Source organism: Rattus rattus, chromosome 2 (assembly GCF_011064425.1).
Source record: "Rattus rattus isolate New Zealand chromosome 2, Rrattus_CSIRO_v1, whole genome shotgun sequence".
Classification (NCBI taxonomy): Eukaryota; Metazoa; Chordata; class Mammalia; order Rodentia; family Muridae; genus Rattus; species Rattus rattus.
Genome location: NC_046155.1, coordinates 5,420,145 through 5,434,687, shown reverse-complemented (window position 1 = coordinate 5,434,687; position 14,543 = coordinate 5,420,145). Strand labels below are relative to the sequence as shown.

The 14,543-nt window shown below is 50.7% G+C and overlaps 1 protein-coding gene across 3 annotated transcripts in view; it reads left to right on the top strand.

The window, feature by feature from the left end:
• The window catches only part of Shank2 (SH3 and multiple ankyrin repeat domains 2), a 389,007-nt gene that overhangs the window by 252,760 nt on the left and 121,704 nt on the right, over window positions 1-14,543 (top strand). For all 3 annotated transcript variants that reach the window (XM_032891331.1, XM_032891333.1, XM_032891332.1), the window contains 2 exons: window positions 2,583-2,665; window positions 4,180-4,304. In XM_032891331.1, the coding sequence (XP_032747222.1) occupies window positions 2,583-2,665; window positions 4,180-4,304 (208 nt within the window). The remainder of the gene's footprint in view (window positions 1-2,582; window positions 2,666-4,179; window positions 4,305-14,543) is intronic.

The window sequence follows — 14,543 nt, the reverse complement described above, 5'->3', positions numbered from 1 at the left end:
CCACTGAAGGAGCATTGGGGCCAAGACAGTTGGCTTCCCTTGTGAAAGTCGGAGGAGAAAGGAAAAAGGTGTCCAGTAAGGGACCTGAGTCTATATTCCAGATACTGAGGGTGGGCACAAAAGTATAAAGATTGAAGGGTCTGCCCTAAGTTTATTTCCCCTGGTGTCTTGTGAAGTCCGAATCCACCACAAGTCCCTCCCTACTTTAGCTCTCCTTCCAACCATTACTGTGATTGCAGGTCCTGGCTGCCAGCCAGGGCCTCTCCAGTTACTGACCACACTTGAAAGGGGTTCCCTGGGGCCTTGTCACCAAACCACACTATCATAGGTATAATGGCATCCAACCACAGCAGCCCCAAGTGACTGTGGGCTGTCCTCACAACCTGTCGATATGGGGCACAACGGACCAAAGGGTCTGTCACTTTCTACAGGCCAGCCCAGTGACTCACCCATAGGCTCTCATCAACCCTGTGGGACCTGCTGGAGCAGGGGGCTTTGAGAACAGAGTAAAAAGGATCTCACACATCTGTGCCCAGGATCCAGGAGGCTGGCAGAATATGTCAGCAAACAGAGCAAGGTTTTAGGTGAGCTTCTCGGCCACCTTCTCAGAGTTCTGTGACTAGTCATCCTACTAAAGCACTGTGCTTGCAGTTGGTGTCACTGCCCAGCCTGTGTTGCCTCCCCCATAGCCAATTCCTGGAACGCAGAGCATCCCTGGCGCATTATTAGCATGACCCGTGGTGGGTAACTGTTGGGTGACTTCTGTGACCTCAACACCATCAGTCTCGCTTGCCCAGTGGGAACCTTGAAAAGCCACCTCTCTGTCCTCGCCTGCCACTAGGTGTGTCCAACCAGCAGGTCACTGGCCACATGCACCCCAAGGCAGCTTTGGGGCCAACCCAAAATTTTATACCTACTCAAACATTGTAAGATTGTTTGGCCATATTTTTTTTTACTTGTAATTTCATTGCATGAACTTTTTAACTGGTCATGTCAACATAATGTCACAGTGACAAAAGGTTGGCCAGGCCTGCTAGACTGGTCAGAAGAGGCTGTCCTGCTCCTCCAGCTCTGGGGTGCCCTGTCCTAGTTGACTGCTATCTGCAGGCCAGACTCTGCCTAGGTCCTGTGCCTCCTGCAGACCCCAAGCCCTAGGGGACTGACTGACGCCACTCTGGGACTTAGAGACCTGCTCTTAGAGTCACTGCTCTTCACTTCCACCCCGCATTCTGTGTGTCTGGGGCTCGGCTACTACTGTTGTGATTTCTGTCCACCATGTCCTGTGTCCTCCTGCTGGGACTCTAGAGAAGAAAGCCCTCTCCCTCCTTCCCCAGCCCTCAACCCCCAGACTTCCTGCCTTCTGACTTACTTCCGGGGGGCGGGGGCAATGGCTGCATCTGGGATGCAGACAGCTCTGTCTCCTGCCCCAGAGCAGCCACCAAAAAAGGCTGGCAAGGGCCAGAGTTGGCGGCTCTCAGTCATTAGGCAGCATCTTCTTGTCCTGTGTCCCCTGCGCGCACCTCTAGGTGGACAGTCAGAGTTCTGTTAGTGTTGGTGACAGGCAGCTTTGGCCGGGGGAACAGCTAAGTTGGGGCTTTTTAGTCTGTTTCCTTTAAAAATGGAAATGCCATACAAAGAGGTGAGCCCTGTGGACCTTGGTCTTGCTTGCAGTGGAGACGCTGCTGCCCTTGCTCTCCTCAGCAAGGCATCTTCCTCAGGAGGGGGCCGCTGTCCTCCTTGGCTCTGGTGGGACTGAAACGGCCTGAGCCCCTCACTCCCTCTCCCCTCAGCGTTGGCCTCCGTGGCCGGGAGAGACACAGAGCCGGCGGCTCCCCCTCCCGCCGGCCACCAGCCCAGCCTGCGGCTCCTCTGCTCTGCGCGGGATGACGCCCAGGCAGCCGCGCCGGTCGCACTGTGGGCTCATCAGATGACTGTGGGGGCTCCTGCTGCACACCACATTCCCTAGGACGGGGGAGAGGGAGGGAGGGGGCGCTGGCTGCAAAGCACAGGTCTCTGCATCCCCAGTGCCTGCTGCTCGTGCACAGAACAAACGGAGAGAACCTGATCTCCTCTTTAAGCCCCTTCAAGAAATAGCAAAGCAGCTGCCTTGGTTATTCCTCCGGCTGATTTCTTCTGCTTCCCTGGAAGATGCGTCTGGCCGAGACAGGCCTGGGGACCTCCTTCAACACGCTGCTGCCCCTGCCGCCGCCACCACCACCCGGGCCACTTACTTTCTTTGCTCTGGGCGGTGGCATCCTGGCCAGCCCTCGGGTCCCTTGAGCCGGGACCCCTGCTCCCCCAGCGGCCTGGGCAGTCCCTCCAGCATCCATGACTCCTTCCCCTGGCTGGCTCCCGCGCCCGCCGCCCCCCTCCACATCCCACTGTGCCCCGCTCGCCCATCCTGCTACCCCCCCACCCCCAGCTCCTCCTGCACCGAGCTGCTGCCCAGGCTCCTCCATGCTGCCTGGATCTGAGCTGGGTGATTAATTGGCTGTGATGATGAGCGTCCCCGGCGGTGGAGCAGCCACCGTGATGATGACCGGTTACAATAATGGTCGCTATCCCCGGAATTCTCTCTACAGTGACTGCATTATTGAGGACAAGACGGTGGTCCTGCAGAAGAAAGACAACGAGGGCTTTGGATTTGTGCTCCGAGGGGCAAAAGGTAAGTGTTCTGGGATCCCTTCCCATGGGGTGTGTGTGTGTGTGTGTGTGTGTGTGTGTGTGTGTGTGTGTGTGTGTGTGTGTGTTCACACAGGCTTGTATGAAGAACCTTCCTCAGCTTGGATATAAGCATGAAACAAGCATTTTCCTGGGGGCACTTGGTTGCTAGACAACGATGCTCTTTAACATTCTGCCTTCCTCAGAAAACATCTAGGCTTCCTGCAGGCATGTTTTTAATTTTCCATCTACAGTACTGCTCCAAATGAGCTGCTCTCCCTCCCTCCCTCCCTCCCCCCCACCTTTCTCCCAATCCTGGGGAGACCCTGCGGCTTGGCCTTCAGTTTAGTCACAGTGTGCTGACTCTCAAAGCTCCTGGTCTCTGATACCCAGAACGGCCCAGCCCAAGTTTGAGACACCCGGAAACCGACCTGTGCTGGGGATGGGTTCCAGCTCCAAGGGTGGCAGGTGTCTGCCAACTCACCTCTAAGGTGACTTTGCAAAGGCAAGGAGAAAAAAAGGTCCCCTCTACCATCCACTAAGCTGGTAGCACCACACACCCTGTGGCCTGGGAGTGGGAGGCTCTGGGACACAGCTCAAAGCAGAGCAGTGCCCCATGCCTGCCCCTAGTGTAGAGCTTCCCTTCCCAACTACAGCAAAATGGCATCAGCTTGCTCTAGAAGAGGCATCTGCCTGAGGCAGGTGGAGGTCAGCCATGTGGCAATTGTACCTGTGCAGGAGGCTGGCTAGCTTGCCCAGCTGCCACAGGCTCTGGCCGCCCACGGCAATCCATCCAAAAAGAGAAGAGCAGAGTCTTCTCCACCCCCAGGGTGCAGGTCCATGCCTGTGTGATGTGTCTTCCCCTCCCCCAACCTGGGCATCACACCTTCCCACCCGTCCACCCCCGGCCTCTCAGGAGGACTAAGAAAGTCCTTCAGCAGCCCCATGGGCCCCAGAAGCCCAGCCTTGCCTGCTGAGAGGCATGCTGGTCATGTGATGGTCATAGAAAGCCAGGTCCCCCCTGGAGAGAGTTCAGAGCAGATTCCAAATCAGCAGCCACCCACTGGGTCAACACTGCTCTCTGTCCCTGTTCCAAGTTGATCCCCTGGGTTGCAAGTCTGTATAGCTGCGAAATTGGCAGGCAGTTTCAGTATGGTCTTTCCCTAGCTCTGTGTGGTAGGGGGAAGGAACTTTTCCATTTTTAGAACTGAAAATGTTTAGTCATTGATACTTTTAAAGAAAATGACAGACTTGTAGACATGTTCCAGTAGACCACTTTATTCCATGGTTTCGGCAGAGGCATGAGGGGGTGCTGGCATGCACCTGGCTTTGGAGCTTACATTAGGGCTGATGTGCATGTGAGTAAGGAGTCCCTCACTGGGGCAAGCTAGCCAGGACCATTGCCTCCCAATTGGGAATGCAGTGACCCTCTTCCTCCCAGGGTCCCATGGGCAATTAGGGTGACCAACTTGGAAAACATCCCCCAGACTCAAACATAGTATTTCTTTGTCTTTCTAGCCGATACCCCCATTGAGGAATTCACACCCACGCCGGCGTTTCCAGCCCTGCAGTACCTGGAGTCCGTGGATGAAGGAGGGGTGGCATGGCAAGCCGGACTAAGGACCGGGGACTTCTTGATTGAGGTAGGACACAGGTGTTTGTACCACGCTGCTTGGGGAGAGCGCCGACTCTCACAAGAAAAAAGACTGTGGTTTTGAGCAAAACCATCTGGATGGTGGATGACTTAGGCCTCATGGCTTGTATTCTCTTGAGCGTCCCCTACCCTCTGAGGATGGGTCTCCTCTGTCCCTGATGTTTAGAGTGTTTTTGTAGTTCTTTGGGAGGAGAAAGCATACATGGAACTTGGCCACTGGTCTTCAAGAGGAAGATGGAGACATTGTCATGGCGCTGGAGCCACGTGCCGATCTGTGGGTGGCTTAGCTCTGACTCTATAAATAGGAGGGGAGTCCTTGCCCACTCCTGTATCCTAAGGGGCAAGTCAACAAGCGTTTGTCTGATATTGGCTAGCATGAGGTGTGCTGTGGGTGGCTAAGAGTTGTTTGGCCTGTTCAATGCATGGTTGATGGTCTTTAAGGGCCACAGAGCATGGCGCAGGGGTCTGGGAGGGGAGGGGTTGGAATAGGCCCAGAGAGGAGACTGTGATGTCCAGAAGCTTTAAAAGTTAATTTTCATTCAAACCCCAAAGAAAGTAATGTTTGATCATTTGAGGAGTCTTCTTGTGTGCAAGTGTTGGTGTCTGTGAACGTCACCTGCAGTCGTATGTTGGCGCCAGTGAGGTAGTCGCACCGTGGTGCTTCAGGGCATCCTGCCTCTTTGCGGGTTTAGGTGTTACTTTGGATCTCACTATGCAAGACAATTTGTTACTCTTCGGAAGCAGTGTGAATGAACGAGCATGCACAGGTTGGAAAGATGGCCTTTTTAATGATCTGATAGACCTAAAAGGGCCTGGTCAGGAGTTTATTGTTTCCCACTGTTCTCTCAGCGTCTTGCCTCAAGTTTGTCAGAAATCACACACAGGTGGAGATAATAAACAGGTGTATCTCGCCAGCCAATTGGGCGACCTCAGCACACACCCATTCAATAAAGGAGGACACGTTCGCCTGTCCTGTAAGATGCATATGAAGCCTTTGCTCTGTGCTATAAGTCAGCTGCCTGTGATAGTTTCCGTCTGTCCGTCATAGTTTCGTATCTCTCTGGAGTTTGTTCACACTAGTGAGGGTGACAAAACTAGAGGGAGAAGAGATCACAACTGTTAGAGAGAGAGAGAGTGGCAGGTAAAAAGGAGTCACGTGTGGCTCTCATGCCATTGCTGAAAGACGCTTTAAACTACTCTTGACTGTCCAGAGCCTGGTCTGAGTAAGGCACAAGCTACTTCAGGTTTCTGTGGGTCAGAGCAGTTGGAATCTCTTCCAGAATGGAGAAGCTGGAGCCGGCTGCACCTCCTTGAGTTCATGGGGTTTGTAACCTCCTGGAACTGCAGACTGGGTTGAATCATCTTCTGTAGGATGCGGTTGTGACGCAAACCCTCTTCCTGTGTATGAGAGACACTAGAGACAGAGGGGGCGTGGCCTGGGGCTGGGACTCTGAGTGGTGTGTGGGTGGCCTTGTGATGGCAGAGAAGGGGGCTCCAGGAGGTTGAGATGGGTTTCAATAATAAATGAGGGCTGCAGAGGGCTGCGCACCCCCTGACGTTCCGCTCATTTGAGTGTTTCCATGATAAACTAGTCAATAAAAGAACGCTGGGCCTCTGAGGTGGATGTGCCTTGGGGCGGCTTTTTTTCCTGGGGATGTCCTGCGAACCACCCCACACTTTTCTGTCCTTGTAGCCCTTTCTTTGACTTTTTTTTAAAAAACCTTGGCTATCCTAAGCCGCCTTTGGGGAACAGCCTTTTTGTTCCAGTGGCCTCTGATTTCCAGGATTCTGGGCTAGTCTGGCTTGGCCCCCAAGGCCTGTTAGGGCAGTGTTGTTCTGTGCTTTTGTGCATGGCCTGTGGAAGGACTTAGCACATCAGAGCCATAGTCCCAAAAGCTGATTGTCACATTCGTACACTGATGACCGGGGCTGTAGGGTGCAGACCCCTGACTCCCCCTCTTCTACTTCCTAGGCTGCCCGAGGTGGAACTCAGAACTTCTCTATGCTAGGTGCTTGGATTTAAGTCCGTGCCTCCCTCTGAGTTGTTTCCTTAGCTGCCAGCTTTTGCCTTTTGCCATCAGGATATTAAAATCATTTATAAGCCCTTACACAGGCATGCGCTTCCCAGGGGACACCCGCTCTGTATTTTCAGTGAACGATTTTCCATCTTAGAGGGATTGTTTTTAAAAAGCTTTATGTGTTCCCTTATGAATCTGTGTGGGGTGAAGCTGTCCCCTACAGCACTCCATGACGCATGCGTACCTATGGGCGATGCTACCTCAAGTGCCAGCGTGTGGTCCTCATCCCCTGGCCCCTTGGCAACCCTTTTCTCTGCTGCCTGAAAGAAAACCTCCAAAGTATGTCAGACTTCATAGTTGCTCTCTAAAACTCCATGCCGTGGTTTGAACCTCAGGACTGAGGGGCCACTTTAGAAGTTGGGGGTTGACTTTTAACATCTCAAGTGTCTGCAAAGTTCCATCCCTCTTTCTTTAACTCGGTCAGATTGCCCTGACATTGTCATCTTGCCTGGTGCTGGAGCCCGTAATGAGGAGCTTCCTGTTGTACAGGATTTTCTCTAGTCTACCGTCTAGAATTTCTTTCTCTCCTGATAAAGTGTTAGGGAGTGCTTTTTCTGTTGTTTTGTTCTTCCCTTGGTGACTACTACACTCCCAAAACAGTCCTAAGATTTGAGTAAAGCCCTGTCCACCTTTTAAGCCTTTTAATACTTACTTTGTCTTTGTGTGTGCAAGTACGCACATGTATGTGTATGTATGCATACATGTGTGCCTGTGCATGTGCATGTGTATGTGCACACCAAGTAGGGTCCAGTAATCAAACTCAGGTTCTGAGTTTGGTGACAGCTGCTCTTATCTATTCAGCCTTCTTGCCAGCCCCTTTGATAAACTATCTTGAAGTCAGGGATGACAAAAACAAAAAGCCCCATGGGTCAGCATGAGAATTCAGCTCTGAGTGAGGGGGTATGTGTGTGCACCCCATGTTTGAGGATATTTGACTGGTCACTCTGATGTCCACACACTCATCCATCACTGGTCAGAGCAGTGTGGCTACACGTCCCCAGTGTACCAAGGTTGGAAGATACTCTTGTTCCATGTAGAAAGTGGCCCCGTGCTGATGGAGAATCCATTCAGCTCCTCTGAGACTTGAGAGCAGCTTTCCATGCTCACACTACATAGTAAAGGCTTTGTCCATGGTTGTTAGACTAAATCGCTTAGGGAATCGTGACAAGGGGAAACATCTGGGCGTGCTTAGTATAGGCAGTGGGTTGGTTTTGTTTCTGCTTTAAAGCATTTTCTGTCCATGATGGTAGAGTTGTAGAAACAGAACCCTGTGCTCGAACACTGGTGACTGTGTCTCTGTGTTTTCCTCGTCAAGAGACTTGACAACTGGCCCAGTAACAATGGCTAGGAAGGCCATCAGAGGACAAGGAGTGACTAAGAAAGTGCTCTCTCTGTGCAGCTTGGGTGAGAGGATGGGGATTCCAATAGCCACAGAAGTCATAGAAAGATGTACATGGCTGGCACAGGAAAAGGAGAGGAGAGCTGGCTGCCGTTGTGGTGTTCTGTAGGCTCGTAGGCTCATGCTCTGAGACTTGGCTGGGACTGCTGTCACCAAAAATGCCTGTTAACAATGCAAGACCTGGTCTCAGACCCTGCCTGATAGGTTACAAGTGGGAGTTTAGGCACAGTGCTTTGACAAAACTGAGGCAAGAGACTAGGGAGATGAGTCTCTCAGGAGAGTGCCGCACAAACTTGTGGGCCTGAGTTCAGATCCCCAACACCTATTTTTTTTACAAAATGGGGTGCAGAAGCATGCATCTAATTGCAGTACTGGGGAGTTGAAGACAAGAGGATCCCAGGGCTCAGTGGCCAGAACTGGAATATCCCATGCCTTATTAGTAGCCCTTAAATCAACTCACTAGAAAACACACAGTAAGCAAAACAGCATCTGGTGTAGTGCCACTGAAGGCCCATGTCCGACTGTCATTAATGTGAACCAGTCAGTCAGTCAATCAGTCAGTCATTTCTCTCTCTGATTTTCACAGAACTTTAAAAATGATCTCTAATGTCATTATTTTGTTTTAGAAGAGGAAACTGAGGCACAGAGAACTTCGGTGACTTCCCACTTGGTCACACACTTGATTGTTAGACCTCGGCTCTGCCCAGACTGCCTAACTGGATGCTCTCCACTTCCTACGCTCAGACCCACAGCCTTTCCCCAACCTGTGCATGACACAGGAATCGAGGCAAAGGGCGTGTGTTTCTTTTTTTCTTTTCAAATTAGCAACCATTGTTCAGAACCACATACCTGTTGCTGGTGACGACATATTTGCGTTGTTAGAGCAAAACACAAAACACAGAGTGCCAGGAATTCTGGGGAGGTCAACAGGACAGCATGTTACAGGAAACAGAGCCGAGTGGGTAATTTCACATCTAAGATTCCATCCTCAGGGAACTGCGTCGAAAGCAAGCAGCATTCACAGCACACAAATAAAATAATAAGAGAATGAGAAGGAGGGATAGCCAACATCTGCTATGGCTCCATAAGGGAGCCTTTCACAAAGCCCTACAAGGACTCCTCCATGCCCGTGGGGTATAATGCAGTTCTATTTAGTGAGCAAGGCAGAATCAAAATTATCTACATCTACAGGCAGGAGGAAAGCCTTGCCCCACCCCACCCCGGGGGGATGGAAGAGCCCCTCCACTTGCTTCAGACCTTACTGTTTCTCAGCTTTTCTGCAGTGCTTGTGTGTGTGTGTGTGTGTGTGTGTGTGTGTGTGTGTGTGTGTGTGTGTGTGTGTGTGTGTGATTTCATTAATTTTACAAATAGAACATTCCTTCGAAGGTTATGGAGCACTGTGGAATGGTGTCCTGGCCTCCTGGGCCAAGGTGGCGTGCATCCAGAAAAGGGTTTTCTGGTGTTCATAATTGTCCCGGTCCTTCCCTCACCCGCCAGCCCGTGCTGGGCTGTGAAAAATTCCTATGGTTTCTGTGATTGTTGTCTTAGCCCTGAAGTGGCCGATCTCATTTTTTGTGTTAATTTCCCTAAATAGGTTTTTCTTTGCAATTAAAGCAGGCGGCAATATCCTTCATCCTCGAACAGCCACGCTGCAGATCGCTAATTACCTTTTCCTCATATTAAACACTTGCACCAGCGATGCCTGGAACCGTTTTTTATAATCTCGGTTTATATTAAAGTGAGGACGCTAAGAGGGATGTCCCGGGGTTCTCCTCGGAGACGGAGTATGTCGTAAAAGCTTTCTTAGGTGAGTTCTTAAAGATGGACTTGTCTCACACACATCTGCCTACACCATTGCTTCCAACCCAGCTGAGCTGGCATGGTAGCTACTGCTCCCTCCAAGACTGCATCCCCCAGCCTTACACCTCAGCAAGGCTTGTGGGAAAGGCAAACAAGGCCAGTCAGTCCTACTATTCTATTGAAAGCATTATTCATAAACATATGAGGGGAGTCGCTGCCTCACTGGTAACGTGTGGTACTGAGAATTAAGCCACCTGAGATAAACGGTGTGTTACCATGGGCTCTCTGAAGAAGATTGGTGGTCAGAAGTTCTGAGCACAAAGCTAGCATTTGTCAGTATCTGTTGGTGAGTGTCTTGTCTCTCTGCCTCATTAACATGCTTCACTCAGAACAGAAGACTGGAGAACATTTGTCAAACAAATAATAATAAGTTATGATGATGGCGAGTGATTTTGCGTTGACAGTGACCCCTTCAGACGTGTACCGTTATACACTGACAAACACAAGCCAGGCTAGATGCCGCCATTCAATACAAGACCCTGTTAAAGCCTCCCCTGAGCCCCTGGCAGGCAAACTTGGCTTATACTTCTGCTCCCTGAGTACCCACCATCCTGCACAGTCCTGCCCTGGCACGGGCCTAGTTTTCACATACTCTTGGAGTTTCTGTTTGCTGTGCATATGCTAACATCTAGGGACAAATCCAAGGGTTGAGCAAAAAGCCTTTGTGTGGCTTCCTCAGTACCAGATTCCCTCTGGTCTAGACAGCAGTTGCACCTCTCAGTTCATATCTCTCTCTCTCTCTCTCTCTCTCTCTCTCTCTCTCTCTCTCTCTCTCTCTCTCTCTCATTTTTTGGGATATCACCAGAGACTATCACATGCCCACTGGTTCTAGCCTCTGACTCCTCCTAAATCTTTATATCTTATTCAAATAATGCCCGTGGGTATTCAGTTCAGTATAACGAGCCGGGCACCAGCAGACATTAGCAGGGCTGGGGCTGAATTCCTAGCCTGGTGTCGTGTTTATACTTGGGTTGCCAGCTTTGGTTCCCATCAAAGATGAGCAGTGGCTGTCTCAGTCCCCCTCTTGAGTGTGGAGTGTATCTGTTCCCATAGAGCTGTAACTCCTGGCCAAGCCATTGTGGTCTGCTTGCAGAGGATCACAACACTAGAACTCTTTGCCATTCTAGGACCACAACCATGAGAGTGAGATCCCCAGAGCTGTTGACGTTGGGTTCTTTACTCTTGAGGGTTTAAAGTGGCTGTTTCTATTAGGAGAGACCATGGTCATCCGGGAAGCCAGATTCTTTTTCTCCAAACACCTCTGGACTCAGAAAACTTATAGCCTCACCTTCCATATTGACCCAAAACAGGTGTTTTCTGGCTCAAAAGTAGCAAAGAGATTCTGCCGAAAAGGTGTATGCAGGCTGCTCTGAAAGCTTGGCTCTTTCATTGTGGGGTTCTAATTTGAAGCATCAGTGATTTCAATTTCAAGCTAAAAAAAGATCCCGAATCACTTCAGGGGACCATGGCTGCTGTGCTCAGACTCTGTGGGATTGGCAGATGGCAGTGCAGTGGGTTGGAGAGAGAGAGAGGAACCATGGTCAAGGGCACAGGTTGTTCAGCTAACCTAGGTCTGAGTCCAGGCTCTGTCTCCTCTTAGCTGTGTGAAACTGGGCACATCACTCACTTCAAGTCTCTCAGTTTCTTACCTGTAAATAAAGACACACGTGGAACTGACAGCACAGCTCCGGACACCATGGATGCTCAACAGATATTGGGAGAAAATGACATCTGAAAACCCAATTCATTGATTCATTTCTGCAGCTGATGAATGGGTACCCAGGAGGCACTTGGCCGGAGGAAAAGCAAGAATTAGCCACAGCTTCTTGGAAGCTCACAGTCTAGAGGGGAAACCAAAAGAAAGTATGTACCAGGGGAAAAGACAACAGTATTGCCACAGGCTTCGGTGGATAAGAAAGGTCTCCACAGTTGGTGTGGAGGAGGGAAGAGCTTAGAGGGTCAGTAACATTCAGGGTGAATGTGGGCAGTAGACAGACGTAATGGTGCTGACAATGGCCGAGGCTGGTGCATTAAGGCCTTGGATGGTCGTTTGAGCAGGTGCAGCTGTGTGTGGATTGTCAGTGTGCAAGGGAGATAGAAGGAGGTTTAGGCAGATGGTAAGAAACCAAGGCTTCCAAGAGGAAGCACTGTCCGTGGTCCCGAGAAACCGCTCTGTGGGGTTTCCTCTGTCCGTGGTGCTGAAATTGGTTCTATAGTTCAGAAATTCCCAACTCTTCTTTCCTGTATCTTCCATCGTATCCCCTCCCCTCCCTGTGTCCTTGGCCTGTCTAATCTTGGAAGATCATTACTTTGAGACAAGACTCATCTGCTTGGTAGAGAATTCTCTTTCATGAGGGTGTATAGAGGATCTGGTGGGGCAGAGCATCTGTGGTATCCTGTGCTGCTTTGTCCCCCGCCTTCGCCTTGTTGCTAAGGTCTCAGGTCACGTGCCAAACTCCCAAACAGGCCTTTCCAGGGCCATCTGGCTGCCCCTGACTCTCATGCTCAAGCTGCATGCTTCTGTCACTGTCAGAATCATCTCCGGTGTCGAATGGTTGACTTACCATCCATTTCCCCTGTACAGTGTCTCTCCCGATGGGTCATACACACTGTCAACACAGCAGAGGTCTTAAAGTGTGAATCTGGTGATGGGCATCCCTGGGAATCTTGCATTACCGTCTTTCAGACAATAAAACTGAGTCTCAGAAAATTGCCTGCCTGGGACCTCATGGGAGGTTTGAGTCTTGGCAGCCTGCAAAGCATGTCTCTTTTTGTGTGTCTGGTCAGTGCCCTGGCTAAGTCCTGAGTCATGTGGTTGTATCTTATCTCCATCCATCTCTACCTAATGTAGCTTTACCCTGCACAGACTGTAAAGATGAGGTCCTAATGAGGCAGATAAATATCTCCAGATTGGAAGTTTGGGTTACAGGGTCCTCTGATGGACCCATTGGTTAACCTTGGAAGGAGAACACACGGACCTTTCTGCCTTCCAGCCACCCTACCAAACTTCCTGTCTCTCAGAGTGCCTGGCAGGAATCTTGTTAGCATTGATTTGTTTCTGTCTAAGGTGCCCTTTTGTGCTAGGGAGTTTTATGATCCAAGTGGTTAGGCTGGTAAATGAACTGAAGGAAGGGTGTGGGCCAAATGCCCCGTAGGACTCTAATTGATAGGGCTCGTCGGCCCTGGAAGTTAGTGTGTGTGCACATCAACGCTTGCAGAGCCAAGATGAGAAGGAAGAGGAGACAGAGGAGTGGAAGCCACTGTATGAGGCTGTGGGAGTCTGAGAATGGCCTCTGAAATTTAGTCCCACAGGGTCAACCACTCATTAGCAAATTCACTACTTCCTCCCAACTAGAATGCCCTGGGTTGGGCAAAATGAGAAAGGGGGGCATAGGAACCTCCATCAGTATGATCAAGGCACCTAGGGCTAGTGTTCTGTACAAAAAGAGTTATTACTAGTATGGGTGGTTGTTTTTGTTTGTCCATGGAAAGAGCAGAAACTGCCTAGCCAGGCCAGGCACATACATCCCTCAAGGGAGATTCTCCCCCATGTGACCTGCTGTGGGGTGTGGTCTCTTTCATAAGTCATGAGCATCACAAGGGCAGAGGCTGACTCGTTCTGACTGCCCTGTGCTCAGTCCTAGGCATTGGGGATAGGATCAAAGCCAAAGGGAAAGGTAATTGGTCCTTGAGTTGACCAGAAGTCCATGCTCAGGTAGCCAGAACTAAGCTAACTAGGACTAAGTCCTGACTATGCAGGACTAACTAGGCCTGGCCATGGCAGTGCTGGGCAGACCAGTGCCTGCTGGATGCCTGGCTCCCAACACAGTAACTTGGGTTTTGGTTTTTCCTAGACATACATCCCCAACCTCATTCTGACTATTTCTGATATGGTCCTCACCATTGCTAACCCTCACCAGAATGCAACCCCCAATTCCCAAAGACACTGGAACATTGTGGAGTTAACATAGGAGATAGCAGCCTCAGGTCACAGAGCTTCACAGTGGCAAAACTGGAGTTTGAACTGACCTGGTCCCCTTATCAGGTTCTACCCATTGCATACCCCAGTCTCTCTGCCCTTGTGGTTCAGCAGCTGAAATGTTAGTCCTGGTTACCGTTGTGATTCCTTGTCTCCTGAGGGACTGTTACCAGTTTCTCACCTGGTCCTACCATCTGTGCTGTGTCCACGGCTCCAGGGAGAAATGTCCTGTCCTAGAAGCTGCCCCTTGCCTTGGCCTACAGGGCCCCTCAAGAAGAGGTAGCTTTTCACTCTGCCCTTCAACTACCTTGACTTGGTCCCTTGACTTTTTGCTGGTCCAATAATACAACTCTGCCTCTGGTTCACCCCCCCCCCATGTTCCTTCTCTCCTGCTGGGACACACCTTTCTTTTTCTTACCCTTGTTCCCCTAAATTTCTCCTGCCCTCCTTCCCTAAATTGCATGAACTTCCCCAGCCTCCTACCTCTATGTCTCCTCTCTGCACTGCAACACATTGCATTCGCATGGCACATAGACTTAATGGTGGGTATCTCTCACCAGAACCAGAGTCCATCAGAAGCTGATGGCTTCAGTCAGACAATGTCAGTCATGCAGGTCACACAGCAGACAGCCGTGATCAGGACCTCAGGAGGCTCTCGGATCCTTTCCCGACAAAGAGATAGTTGTTTCCTCCCAGACTCGCATGCCCCGAGAGTACCAAGAACCCCAGGGATCAACAAGCAGCAGTCCAGCCCTGTCTGGCGGTGTCTAGCTCTCCACACCACACCCATCACAACCTGGGAGTTTTCAGAGGATGTGTGTGCTGATCTCAAAAGTATTAGAGATTTTGTTAAAATTCCACCCCCACTCTGACTGGTAATCATCTTTCATTAACTCTTCTTCATCCTGACTT